Below are 14,861 nucleotides of genomic sequence, written 5' to 3'. Positions count from 1 at the left end.
ACTTAAATGTTGCTTCGCTTTTGGATGTAGACCTTGCAAAGGGAGAAGGCTCAGTGATCACATATTTATGGTCTGTAGCACCGCAACTCTTTATAAACCTACATAAAGGTTATGGAAAGGTGGGGTCTCTGGTAGAAGAAGTGGGCAGTAAAGCCTGGGAGGATAAAGGGAGAGAGGGAAGAAATAATTTTGTGTATATTAACAGCCACCCTAAATTTTTGCCCAGAGTTCAGACAGAACATGTTTGACATTTGAAAATTTTTGCATCATCTTTTTCCCCATTCTTTTTCCCTGAGCCTCTACTCTTTCTTATCCTGGCCAGAACCAGCAGCAAAAGTGCTGGGGAAAAAAAGAAAAGATATCTGTTTTCACTGTATTTCTGAATCTCAGCCCAGGTTTGTGAAGGATTTGGCAAGGATTTACAAACCTTTGAGAGAATCCGTGTGGAGATCTGAGGAAACCCGCCTCCCTCCTTAAAAAAGCGAGTTGCGTTGGCCAGAAATTGGGCAAAATTGGTCGTTTCAACTGAGGTTTCCTTTGAGATTTTGGATTTGAACCTGAAGCTGCACTTTGAGAATCAAATTTTGCTCTGACTAACACTGGAGCGAATACATCACAGTCAGGGCTGATACTTGGGTGCAGCCCAGTGAGAACAGAAGTTGGCTCAAAGTGCAAGCTCACATGAACCCAACCAAGAGAGGACCCAGAGCTAGGTTAGGAGTAGTCCATCCCTCAGGTTTATTCCAAACTATTGCTGTGGTTCAGCCCCATTAAGTAGATACTGCATTTACAACACCCAGGAGTTATCTATAAGCAATTGCATGGAATAAAGCTGTACCATTTATTTGAGGTCTTCTACGATAAAGCCAGATAGGGCTCAGCAGGGGTGCGCCATTGAGGTTCTATAGATGATAATACTGATTTTTAGAATTTAGTAGCAAATAATTTCCTTTATGTATGGGGTGTATTTTTTTTTTCTTGCAGTCCTGTAGATTTATAGTGCAAAATGTTACAGAAGAGATGTGCTTATTTCTAGGACTGTCCTGCTGGAAAGTCAGCATTTCAGAGCATGAATGAGAATGAAACAGAGGACTTGAGAATTGTAAAAATTCCCTACATTAGAGCAAGGAGCTGCTCTCAGTCTCTGTTGCAGGATAAAGAAAACCCAGACCCAAATAAGTCCTATATTTTGCACAGTAAAACTCTTCTTTCTATATATTTGGTTTAAATTTTTTTTTTTTTTTCATATGATGAATAAAGCCTGAGTCACTAGCATAATGGTAATAATGGTAGAATTAATTCAGTTTGGGAAAGAGGGCACCCTAGGATCAACGAACACCCAGCCTTTTGTAGCTGTGTGGGCTTTTATTTTATCATATGTGTTGCTTAGGGTCAGTCTTAACTGTAGGACCTGCCGCTGATGTAAAAAACCCCATCCAGCTTTAACCAGCTAACCTGAATGCATTAGCAGTGTCACAGCGAGTGATACAGAGTTCAGCACAGGCTACCAAACCTACCCAAGAAGCTGGGTTTATATTTGAACAATTATCCTAAGTGTCTTTTCTTGGATCCTCATGATTATCATTTTTTTTGCCAAAATATTCCTCCTTTCTTGTAACGGGAGATCAGATTCGGGGGCTGTAGAGGACATTTTGCTGCAACAGATAAACCAAAATTCTTCAAAAGCTTCCAAGCCTACATGTGCTGACAGTGCTTGCAATTTATGCTTGCGGACATGACCTAGTGACTGCCTGGTTTGGATGCGGTTGGAATTACAGTTACACATTTTGATTTCAGTGTGAACACAGGCAGTGATCTGGATCTAAATTGGGACCTGAAGCCTTTCACTTTGTAATATTCTGGCTCCGCTCTGATTCAGGCTCTGTCCCAATCACTGAAAGATTTATACCTTTATCAATAAATTATCATGACTTTTACTACACTTACACCAGTGTCTTAAATTAACACTAAACTAAATGTAGATGAGGCACGCTTCCTGCTTCACATGATTTATGGCAATCTGTCTGAAATGAGGAGCAAAATTAAATTTGCCAGCAAAGGCAGATCTTTAACGTCAGGTCAGACAAAAATTTTATTGCAAGTCCACTGCTAAAGAGGGTTTGTAGGTTGTCTCTTTTTGTTCAGACTTTCCATAGACCTGTAGCACTTCAGGCAAAAAAGAACTAAAAATACTGTAAATGTTTGTAGGTCTGAAATATCTACTGTGTACTTTATGTCAGGTTGGAGGTGATAGCCAGGACGAATGTAGCAGCTATGTGGCACTGATAAGCTCTCAGCTTGAGGACTGTGTCCCCTTTTGATGACCTGCCTTTGAGAAAGACGTGAAGGGTGCAGATAAGAGCATCAGAAATGACCAGCGATCTTAAACAATATAACCAGGGGGGAGCGGCTGAAGAAATAAGGTGGTGTTAGCCTAAAAATTAGATGGTTTACAGGAGATATAATAAGCTTTCAAATAAGTAATAGGTGTGGTAAAGCAGAAGGGAATCATCTAATCTCCCTGTCTGTGGGGCATGGCACAAATAGCCACGTACATTTGTTGCAGCAAAAAATATTCAGGTAGACCTTCGGAAAAATTCCTGACCATAAAGGTATTGAAACATGGGCTGCAGGTTGCTGAGGCAGTGGCTGAAGCCTCGTCATGTGTGGTCTTAAGTTTGAGCTAGATAAAAATTTGCTTGGTGCGACATATAGAGATGCCCCTGCTTTGGGGTGGAGGGCTACCCACAATGGTCTCTAGACATCCTTTCCAGACTTGTTTTTCTGTGATTCTGTGACAGAAGGCAAAAGGCAGCTCATACGCTGGCATCAACTCTGCATCTCCAGAAGGAGAGTTCCAATTCTAACCACCCAAGACTGAGAAATCACAGGGGGAAAAGCTAAATTACAATTGAGCGCGTCTGCCAAATGGCCCCATTTCAAGGTCAGCTTTCAGCGCTGTTGAAGTCACGGCTCTTGCCATTATCTTCAGGAAGAATATAATTTATCTCAAAACCGTCCTTGCTGTCCACTGCAGATATTGAAAATCTCTAGGTGGACACTGCACCCTAAATCCTTGGGCCCCCCATGTTGCTTGAACAAACAGGACAGTCGGTGAGCGCCTGGCCGCATACTGACTGTTGTGGTTTTTGCTGCTCTGATGAGTTAGTGTCAATCCTGGGGCCAAGATCAGAGCTGGAGGGACCACAGGAACACCACCATGAGACACATCAGCCACCTGATGTTGGGAACCACATCTGGATCTGTCCCGGGCTGCCAGCGAGTGTTGCCAGGGTTGTCCAGAAAAGCCTTCTCTTTGTTAAACTGTGTACCATGGTTTAAGCTGGGCTGACAGCTCTTTTGAGAGTGCCAATGAAAGCAGAAACAAGGAGTCTTGGGAAGGAGAGTGATGTACTGGGTCCCTATGATTCCAGCAGATTTACTCTGTCCTGCCATATGCTGAACCTCCCAGGTAAAGGATAGGACATTGTACGTCAAGAGATAAAATGGAGAATTTTTGAGGCTGACTTCGCAATTCAGAAGATGCTGGTGTTTTGGGGTTTTTTTTGGTTGGTATTTTTTTAATGATGAAATGCAGTGCCTTTTATTCCTAAGAAATTAATCAGGCAGTTGGAGATCATACTCCATACTGAGCAGATAGCAAAGTTCCTACTCTGTGTTTGGGTGGGGTCTTGCAAATAATCCCTTAAGTACCCTGTTTGTTTTCTTGCTGTAAAGCGACACTTGTCTTTGAAGGAAAAAAACAAAAGGAAGTCAAGTAGAGGATAACTCAGAGCAAGCAGTAGAAAACATTTCCTAACAATGAGGGCTGGAAGGCTCCGTGTGTTCCTTGCAAAAACAACCACGAATGCAAGAGGCTGCGCTCCAGCCACATTAGGGAAACACGGGAAAGCCACTCTCTGACCTGGAAGAAAATGGGGGAGGAAGAGTTTCCAACCCAGTTACAAAACTGCTTGACTCTAGTCACCAAGGCCAGATTTAATACGATTAGACCCCGATACCAACCGAGTTTAAAAGCCATTGTCAAATGTGTTTGTAGTTAAGCAGCAGAGATTTGTGGCTGGACTTGGCTTTGGAGCTGGGGGCCGGCAGAAGGGAGCTCCTCGCAGTGGCCCCTGCGGGCAGGTGGGTAGGGCAGTCATGAGACGCTGCTGGATGAACTAAAGGCTCCATTAGACTGAAAGTGGAGCACCGTACGAGATACGTATTACTGTTTGAGATCTGGGGCTTACTGGATGAGGGTGAGCTGCTGTACGCTACAGTTTCAGGGGGTTATTTACACTGCAGTGGAGATAAAAAGCAAACCAAACCTCTGCATTGGACAAACAAGTTGATGAAGAGATCTGGGTGGGAATGTGCACTTTGCCTGATACGATTTGGTGTCCCAAATGGCCTTAAACAGGCCATAGAATTGCGATGTCTGAAACGGATTCCAGCAAAGGAGACCTTTTATGATGCACTAATAGGCTCATTAGGCTTTCTTAGCAAGGCACGCTCACCGCATCGTATGTTTTTTCCATTACAGGAATTACACATGTTTTGTTGTGCTTTGGGTTTTGTTTTGTTTTCCACATAGGCTTGCCCTGACAGTTCCCCCATTCAAGTTTATATTGGAGGTACCATCTCGAGCCAATGAATTTTATGAAATATGTTGCTGGCATTCGCGGAGAGATGCATAAAGGAAATATTCTAATGACAGTTGGAAAGGCTTTGATCCTTTTCCAAGACTGCACTCATGTCTTTGAAATGCGAGTTTGGCAGTGCTGGAAAGGCTGGGCTCTTTGGCTCTCTTTGGCACGAGCCCATGTGACAGACATTATGTCCTCTATCAGAGGACCCACATAACCTTGAGAAGTGTAAGCAATGCTCGCAGATTGCGTTGGGTCAGATAGTCTGGGCTGATAACAAAGCAGCCACAGCGGCAGGGGGGAGGCAGCCTAGTCCAATGCAATAACTGAAAACTATTTTGACCTGGTAACTGTTGGGTCTGCTGCCTGCGGCTACGTAGTTGGACATGAACTGCAAAAGCAGTTAATTTATGCCTCCTTGAGTGTAGGAATGTGGTGATGATGGATAGGGATGGGAGGTTATTAGAAACATGGGGAGTAAGGAGAGGATGGAATTCCAGCTTGTGTTTTTATCTCTTACACACACACACACATGCTGGTTCCTTTGCATACGTACTCTTAGCTGTCTTGCATGTATGCACAATCCAAACCCTTGCTAACACGCTCACACTGCTGTTCATGCACGCACGTGCACGCATGTGTTTGCACGTGTACAAGGATTTGCCCTAGCTAAATGCTTGAGCATGTTTATGTGTTGGGGGTTGCTGTCTGCTTTTGCAAAGGGGTTTGCATTTACTTCCTCCCAAGTACGATCCCTTTACACCTAGTCCTGTGCAGACCCTTTGCTAAAATCCTCTTAGCATTCTGTTCTCACACCATGTGAATATATTCTGCTCTTTTGCAGACTTCCGTTGGCTAGCAGAGAAGTAGCGGTCAGAGAAATAATATAAACCCAAGTCCAATTGACTTAGTACGGTGGATTTATGTAAGGCACAAGTTCAGTCTCGGCGATGCACTGACATCACTGGCCAATTAGTTAAATGCTGTCTGCTCTGGATGTTGTCTGCAGTAATAAGCCATGTGCAAAACAGCCCTAGATGTTGAAGCACACAGCTTGTATGCAAGTGAGAGCACGATTGTGGTCATGCACTGAGGATAGAAATGAGGATTGGATTGTGTAAACAGTAAGCAAAGAGACAGCTGAGAATAAAGAAATATTAGTTTAGATTATTTGAAACCATAGGAGTGAGGATAAAAATGGTAATCTCAGGAGAGAAGTTTGATTATAGTTACTCCTACAGGGATTTGCATAGGCCATAAAGCATCTGCATCCAGAGTCAACAACCGCAGTCTCAATACAGACAGTGGCCTTTCCTTCCCACTGTGATACAAAACACACAAACGTTTTTCTACTCAGAGGTACACGATGCTTCTGTTTCTGTCCTTTTCTCTCTTGCACAAAGTATTGCATCGCTCCCACGTTCTCTTACACTTTTGCTCACTGTCTTTTACTGATGCTGCCATAAGTGCAGGCATACGTATCTTATATATATACCCTTCACGTGTGCACATCCTCCATCACATATTCCCCTCATACGCTTATGCTCTAATCTGAAAATGCACGTTAGCTCTCATATGTCATTTCAGACTATTGCTGGTGTACATGTATAAGTATGAGCCCATGTTTGGAAAAGATGTTTTCAAAGGCACACACAGAACAAGCTCGAGGAGCTAAGGGGAAGATCTGTGGATTTTCCATAGATGCGTTGGGAACAGTGGAGAGATGAGAAATGTGTAAAGGGTCACAGCGCTGACCTGTCCTTCAGGATGTCATCCACATTTGATTGGAAGATAAACACTGTATGGAATGGAAACATACCCTTCCACTGGTGTCCCCAAAGAGCACGTCTTCCTCCATGAGTCAGCGAGGGCCTGGGGACACCCAGACATGAACTATTTTGGAGGCAATGACTTCAGCAAGTGGCAGGGGAAGCTACTGTGGAAATATGAATGTGTTTTCCATTGGGGAGTCCTCCAGGGAAGGACAGAAAGATCTTGGTGCTGAGCCAACTCCCCTATTTTTTCTTCACCCTTCTGGGAACGAAAGCCTTGCAAAGTATGCAAGGAACCCTACTTACTGAATATGAGCGCGTTTGGTTTGAGAGAGCTACGTGAGCCCTATACACACCCATACACATGTGGAAAGGGGAACTTCAGGAAGCGGGAATCAACCTGCTCGACACCATCATGGTGTCCTTCCCTTACAAGCTACTCAGCCTTGACTCGATGTGTTATCTCTCTCTCTCTTGTTTCCACCTGTCAAGTGAAGATAGTACGACTCATCCGTGTTCTAGATCTTGTGTTAGCACAACACTTCATATCAGAAGACAATGTGAGCTAGAAAGAGAACCAATGGGTTTGCTCTTACGCTTCACTTTCTCCAGCTTTACTCTGAGTTAGAGCATTACAGTGCCGCTGAAAGCAGTGTGGCACCATGGTACGCTCTTCGGCAAGTAGCGCCTCTATTCCAGTACTGAGAAAGTCTGCTCCTTTGAAGGAGTGCAAAACGCACTTCCAACGGCCATCAAGGTTAAGGCATTGGCTTTGCTTTCCTGCAAGCAGATTGTTCTGTAACCTCCAGAGATCCCAACAGCTAAGAAGAGATGCTGTTCCCCTGAGCCTGGGGACCTAAGGAATTTATGTCATGGTATAGTACCACTCCTGCGGAGATGTCTTACAAGGAGATCTCTTGGCACGACTTTGCTTGCTGGAAATAGCAATGCACAACAAACCATCCTACGTCAGGGTTAGACCGTGTGCATCTTGGCACAAGTGATGGCTGCTGGTGCTAAAGGAGAAATGACTGAGCTGGTGTTAGTTGTTGCACCAAGCCTGAAGATGTGAAATTTGTTCTTGTGAAGGAAAATTAGAGGTAACAATAGTAAACAACTTAGAGGAAATGTGCAAGGTAACTGCTGATATAAAAAGATTTATTGACCCTAATACACAGTTAATTACATTCATAATAAATAGATTCCTATACTTATCTTAGGAACGTGGACAGCTTTATGTATTTACCTTGTATTTTGTGGCCTTAGTTAATCAATGGCCTGAAGTCCTTAGATGAGATTCACTATATGAATGCAAAGTAATTGAAGTTTGGGAGTGGGTTATTAAAATATTTTGGGTGACTGATATGCAGGATATTATAAGATCTTTGGCTGGATTGCAGCACTTCTTCAATACTTTGTTGCTTTTTGTGTCACCTTTAGAAAAAATAAATGCTTTTCTTTTTCTACAGAGCATACTTAGATGTCAATGAACTAAAGAACATACTCAAACTGGATGGGTCCACACACCTCAACATCTTCTTTGCCAATTCCTCCGAGGAAGAGCTGGCTGGAGTGGCAACTTGGCCCTGGGACAAGGAAGCCTTGATGCATCTAGGTGAGTGATAAAGATGTTTCTTCTTTGTGAAGCATTCTTTTGAGGCGCTAAGAAGGAAAGACAAATATGCGTTAAGCTCTGTTCTGATTTCTTATCATTCCCCTAATATATAGTCAGGGGAAAAAAAGTATTTCACGATTCCCAGATACTGGCTCACAACCAGGAAAATATTAGGTTATAAACCCAAAGCATATTATGGTATTTGTAGATGATGTCAAGCTGAAAGTATTTCACCTTTTAAGTGAAGCTACTTTACAGGGCATTCACTCCATGGGAGCACTTTGTGAAGAAGATTGGGGGGATAGGTGGGGGCATGCCAGACAGAAGTGAATTTTTAACCTTAGCCTGTTACATTCTGATCCTTAGTTCATTACTTAGTAAGTGTTCGATTAATTTTCCTCACAGACTATGGTTAAAATTTGTTGCTATTTTTCTCTACCAGTCTGCAAAAGAGCAAACTGCTGAGAGATTGTATTTCTAATGTTAATTTGAGTGGAACTGGAAAGAGTTCACTACCCTGCAGATTGCCCTGCGTGTTTCATAACCAGGTTGCTGATTATGGCTGCTGGAACCCAGGGATCCAGACAAAGCTGTGCAACCTCCTAAATGACTCATTGCCCTGACACCTGCAGTGCCACTGGACCTGTGTTCCTTGCAAAATATCAGATGAACCTCAAAAGGTTCGGAAGGCACCAGCTGAGTCTGTATGTACTTCTCTTAACTGCACAAACCCCGCTGGGGCTGCAAACCTGACCTGGTCATCTTATAAGAGCAGGGATTCTCACAAGTTTTCTAGATATTTCTCCAGCCTGTCCAGGCTTTCCTAGGCTGGAAGTGAAGCCTAGTTTCAGCCAAGTTCAGTCTTTGTGAAAGGCTGTTTCAGCCTGGTTTTGTATTACCCAACCCCACATTGAGGAAAACAAAAAAGATATGGCAAATGTAAACCTAGACGAGGAGAGCAAAAATACAGTGTTTATTACTCTAAAGCATCCTACGAGAGCTGAACTACAACTCGAGCCATCAATCAGGGAGGTTTTTCCATGTTCAAAAATACATTACCCCAAGACCTAGATGTTAACATCTCTATTGTCTCTGTAGCTGAGAGAGGTTCCATGGTCAGACCAAGCAGTTGGAGCTGGCTGCCCTACTTCACTTATTAAGTGTTTTATTACGACATTCAGCTCTGCAGCTGCTCTGGAAGAAGTGTGAGCAAACTTCCCTTCCCAAGGACCGGCACTGACACTCATCCAGTCTCCTGCCGAGCTAGGCTGGAAGTGAAACCACTTCCACTCTGACTTGCCTCCAGGCCCATCTCCATGGTCTCCTACTGGGAGCACCCAAAACAGAAGACACTGTAAATTCCTGCCAGTGAGCATTCCCCATGGCAACATCTTCTGGCAAAAATAGAAAGAGAGATTCACCCCAGCCTTGACCAGCGCCCATGCTGCTGGGATTTCTATCCCTTGGTAATACCACAATCCCCTACTCCCGCGCTAGCCCCACAGTAACTCTGTTTGCTTCTGATTGTGCAACAGCATGTGTTGCTGGTGGGAAACGTTAGCCCTAATGCCACTGCTGGAGTGAAGTAAGGCTGCAATATAGCCGATCCTTCCTTAAATGAGTTGTTTCGCAGCTTCCCTTGGTGTTGCTATGGGAGGGAGCAGAGAACAAGGGGAGAGCTCCAGAGTGCCAAGAAGAACCTTCTGCAAGAGGGCTGGGGCTTGCCCAAAGCCCTGATGAGTTCTTCTGTCACTTCGTTAAGCTAATTGTCAACATCATGCCTGAGCAAAACAATTTAAATTCAGCTCCTACAGTGTATTGACAGAATTCATTGACCAAAAAAAAAAACATCTCCCAAGAAAAAAAGACATTAGCCAACAGTTTAAAGTTGACTTGCAGTGGGAAAAAGTAAAAATAAATAAATAATGGTCATAATTTCCTGTCATAATAGCCCTCCCAGACCTGTGCTTGGTCTGAAAGAATTCATCTTTAATCTTTTTTACTCTCTTCTATAAATCCAATATGTACTTAATAAAAAATATGAAATATGTCCTGTGGTGCAGATCTAAAGGCTGGGATAGAGATTGTCTGGGTGAGGGAGTTTATCTTTTCTGCAAAACTGCAATTGATTTAGATTGTTGACAGCTGTGAAAAATATAAATTTTCAACAAAGGCAAAAATAAAATCTCCCTCTCCAGCTGCCTCAGGGCTATCCAATGCCAGAACCATTTACCCAGCCTTTATTTTGAAGGCACGTCCCACTGAGGAATTTCACCAATACCCCTGCCATTGGAAAACAAACCCTGGAAGTATCTTTGGGAAAGAGACCCCACAAAACAATATACCAGGGTACTCTCTGGGTTTGAATGGCTCCGCGTGGGTAGACCCCAAGTGGCAGAGGACTTGGAGCGTGTATTGTATAAAGGGGGAGAGAGTGATGCAAGGAACATGGGGATTGCAGTGGCTGTGTACTGGTAGGTCTGCAGACAATTAATTGGGCCAGCGGAGAGCTAGCACAAGGACCAGTTCAGTGCTTTGAAAAGGATGTGCAGATTCTGCGTGCGGCATAATAGGCACGATGTCGCAGTGTGATTGATTTTCTTCTCCCTTTTGTGTCTGTATTTAAATTTGCATGTGTCCTTGCAAGGTATCTGAAGTGGTCCTTCCTCTCTCTTCAGCATTGATAAGATTTCAGCTGGGACACTGTATCGTGTGTGGACACTGTACTTGAAGGAAAACGTGAGACAACTGGGAAAACCAAAGGCGAACAACAGTCAGGGAGGTCTAGAAAAAGGATTGAGCTACAGGGAAGGGTTGAATGGGTTGCATTTATTCAGGCTGAAGGAAAAGAGCCTGAAGTGGGGCTGATGACAATCTCATAAAAGCTGATGAAAGGGGAGGAGAATCTTCTGTTCTTCGTATCCGTGTGAGGCAGGACTTGAAGTCATGAACTTAAATTGCCAAAAAATCAATTCAGATTAGATGTGAGTTAAATCCTTGCAGCCGTAAGGATACCGAGTGCTGAAATGGATTGCTGGGGTAGTCGTGTCATCAGGGGCTGTAAAGAGATATCAGGCCAATATGTGTGAGGGGTGGTATAGACCTAATTGGTCCTGTGTTTTTTGATAGTGGAATTAGATGACTTCTTAAGATCTTTTTGATCTTATTTTCCTGTAATTCCATGGTTGTTGGAACCAAGTCTCCAGGCAGATGAGAAGGAAGAGTCTATGGTGTGTCAGAATCCAGTGATCTCATCTTCCCTATGCTACAGTTGCTGTTAAAGTTCCTCCTGCCAAACCCTTTTCTCTCCTTTTTGTCACTAAATTATTAGCATACCACATCCAAGATTTATTTTCCTGCTATAACTTTTACAAAGCAGTCTCCCGTTCTCGTGGTAGGTAATATGCACATAGTTTTAAATAAAAGGCTTGGAAAAGTTGAAGCCAACATGCTAAATAAAGAAAATACGAAGCGTATCATAAATCCAAAGGTACATCTAGCTGAGCTAGATGTATAATTCTTATGATTAATTCAATATACTGTAAAGCCTCACTGATTTACTATTTGTTCATCTACGCATCCCATAATGCACACAACAACAACAAAAAAATTATCTTTCTTTGTGTACGTTTAACAATCCTGCAGTTCTTTTAGAATTATCACATTCCAGAATTTCATATTTTTTTGACACATTAGACTGATGCCTATTCATTAGTGGACTGTGCAGTTCTGATCAAACTAGGCTTGTCTGAGTGCCTGAACGCAGTGTGTTTTGGACAGTTACTTCAGAGCTGTCTATATGATGAGAGCACACCCCACAAAAACTGTTCCAACCTTGGGGCTATTCTGATTTCTTTGTCCAGCTATTAGTTTGCAAATATTGGTGCAACCTATTGCAATTTTTAGGGTGTTTCAGAAGTTAATGGGCTTCTATTGTATCTTTACTCTGTGAAATAGTGTACAGAGAGTGCTTCAGGTATGTTTTGTTTGACTCCTGGTATCAAATGCATTGCTTACACTTATCTGGGCAGAATTACTCTATATAAGCACATTAAATGATTTGAAATTGCATAGTATGAGGTAATTGCATGCAAGATTTTTTTCTTTGAGTTAACAAACAAACCAAACTGACCATACTCAGTGGAAAGACCGATTGTCACTGTGTTTTTTGGTTTAGGACGTTGGACTTTGTCCTGTGATTCCTCATCCTTAGAGCCCCAGATTAAGGGTGAGATTAAACCTTGCTGTGCAGGTTCTCTGAGCAGTCAGCGTGTCTGATGGTGCAAAAACTGGTCTGTGCTACAGAGGATCTGATGAACTGCCAGTGGATCTGCCCTTAGGATTGTCTTCCTTTCCCTTTGTCTTGCTGTTCTGAGGAAGACGAGGCAAATGAAACTCTTCTCTTTTCCCCTTGCAGGTGGCATTGTGCTGAATCCTTCCTTCTATGGCATCCCTGGCCACACACACACGATGATCCATGAAATTGGACATAGCCTGGGGCTCTATCACGTCTTCCGGGGAATCTCAGAGATCCTCTCCTGCAGCGATCCGTGCATGGAAACTGAGCCCTCCTTCGAGACCGGGGACCTCTGCAGTGACACCAACCCTGCTCCTAAGCACAAGCTGTGTGGAGATCCTGGACCTGGCAACGACACATGCGGTTTTCACAGTTTCCTAAACACGCCATTCAGTAACTTCATGAGCTACGCAGGTACTTGGGTTTCCTTGGTTTTCTGTTGGTGTCTGTGGTTCGGTGGGAACAAAGAATAGCAGTATTAGCTCTGATTTCTACAGTCCATTTCATGTAGGGCTTTTTGCTGACATGCGACCAGACTTGATGAGAGACTGAACTTCATGGCCTCAGGAATCCTTTCCAGTTCTCCTGCTCTTTTTTCCCAGTTTTGCCCAACTTCACGTAGTTCCATGGGATGACCAGGCAGAAGGTCTGGGGGAGGGAAGAAATGAGATAAGCATTAAGAAAACAGCTTCTAAAGGCTCTACAGCAAATTTGACACTCTATTTCCCTGGGATCTGGATGCCTTATCTATGAGGTCTTCTTCGAAAAACCCAGATTCAGAGATTGTTTACTCTCCCCTACGGACATACTGCATGTCAGATGAATATTGATACCACCAAGGCTGTGTAATGAACCCGCAATAGGTAGACATCTAATGAAACACTGCTCATGCCTCCATGCGTCTGTTCAAATACCATGCTTGGTGTTTGATTTGGAATCACCCATTCAGCTACAATCACTCACATCTGAGTTCCATCGTCAGAGTGTGAATACTGGGGTAGTACCTGGATCAGGATTGCTCTTCTGGTCAAGGACTAGCAGTGTGCTGTGCTGGTTTGGGCTGGGATTGCAACTACAAAGGCTTCATACCAGCGTGGTAAAACCACCCCTCCAAGAGGAATAAGCGGCTTAAGCAAAAGCCTGATTTTGTAGTTACAACTCTGCAGGCTTCTGTAGGCACAGCTGTGTTGCTCAGGGGTGCTGGTTCATGGCAGTCCTATCAACAGAACATAACGCAAAGAGGGCATGAGCTCCTGTGAGCCTTGCCCATCGGACAAGGGTGAGGTGGGGTCCTTGCTGCACCCCTGGAAGTTCAGGGGGAGTTGAAGGATCCTCTGTTACTTCCCAGAAAGAACAGGAGATGCCTTGGCTCTTATTTCCCCTTATTTTGGGTCACAGGGTCTAGCCCTGATGAAGGTCTGTGACATTGGGTTGACAGCATCAACAACATTTTAAAGGTGACCAATATACTTATGGCCCCTGAAGGGCACCTTTATACTCCAGGCAAAAACACAGATTGCCCACTCAAAAGGTCATTGGAGTGCTTATTCTGTAATAAAACTGTAGAGAAGCAAAGTGTTTAATGTCATCTGGGGCACAGATTGAAATGATTTATAACAGAAATGCTTTTATGCCCTTCAGGGCACTAGCTAAAAGTGATGCTTAGTTCTCTCTTTATTTTTCTATTTGTTTAGAGGGTGTTTTCAGGGACAAGCATACACACACTGAGTCAGCACCTCAGCGTGTTGTGCGCTTTTGTGCGTGTGCGGGAGGGCAGAGAGGCTTCCTGCCTGACACAGCCCCCTGGTAACATCACCCGAGTAGGGCAGTGCCACTTCAGATGCCAAAATCCCTCCACCAAACCTGCTTGTGTGTGTGTGACAGGGAGTGGAGCGTGCGTGTGTCAAAACACTGAGCTCTCTTCTTCCAAAGAGAACTTCCCTTGGCAATTCTCTTGAGAGCTGAGACAGAGGCAGACCCCAGAGATACCTGTCTGCTCTTGGGACCTACATATGTGCTGGTGTTCTGAGCAGAAACTTTTTTTTTTTCTTCTTCTTCTTGAAAAATTAAGCGAAGCAACATGATAGGCATCTCTAGAGCTCATGCATGAATCTGTTTTCTTTTCTGTTACTGCCAGTGGAATAAAAAAATATCAGGATATCAAATTGCCGTAGAAATACCTTTGAAACCTCTAGGTTGAGGTCATGCAGCAATAAACATTGTCTGCCTTTCTTTTCTGTTTTGCTCCTTGTATACAGCTTGATCATACTGCATTTGTCTCTCTGTCCAACATCCATCTGTCTGGTTACCCCCAAGTCTGTAGCAAAGCACTGACTTAAAGGGTAACTTTTTTTGCCTGAAACAAGTTACGATGTCCAGAAGATCGAGAAGTGTGAGAAATTGGACTTGTAAATTATTTTCACAAGTCCAAACAGCCATGGTTTTCTTGAGTGAAAAGGTAAGGTGGTCTTTTAGAGCACTCTCCATGAAATGAACAGGAATTCTGCCTTTGAATTCTCTTGGAATAA

At 43.6% G+C, this 14,861-nt stretch overlaps 1 protein-coding gene across 1 annotated transcript in view; it reads left to right on the top strand.

The window, feature by feature from the left end:
• Positions 1-14,861, top strand: part of PAPPA (pappalysin 1) — a 178,676-nt gene that overhangs the window by 45,163 nt on the left and 118,652 nt on the right. The window contains exons 3-4 of the mRNA XM_009634899.2: positions 7,891-8,036; positions 12,454-12,747. Coding sequence (XP_009633194.1) covers positions 7,891-8,036; positions 12,454-12,747 — 440 coding nt within the window. The remainder of the gene's footprint in view (positions 1-7,890; positions 8,037-12,453; positions 12,748-14,861) is intronic.

The sequence above is a fragment of the Egretta garzetta genome, unplaced genomic scaffold (assembly GCF_000687185.1).
Source record: "Egretta garzetta isolate BGI_Z169 unplaced genomic scaffold, ASM68718v1 scaffold190, whole genome shotgun sequence".
Classification (NCBI taxonomy): domain Eukaryota; kingdom Metazoa; phylum Chordata; class Aves; order Pelecaniformes; family Ardeidae; genus Egretta; species Egretta garzetta.
This window is presented reverse-complemented; position numbering and strand designations above follow the sequence as displayed.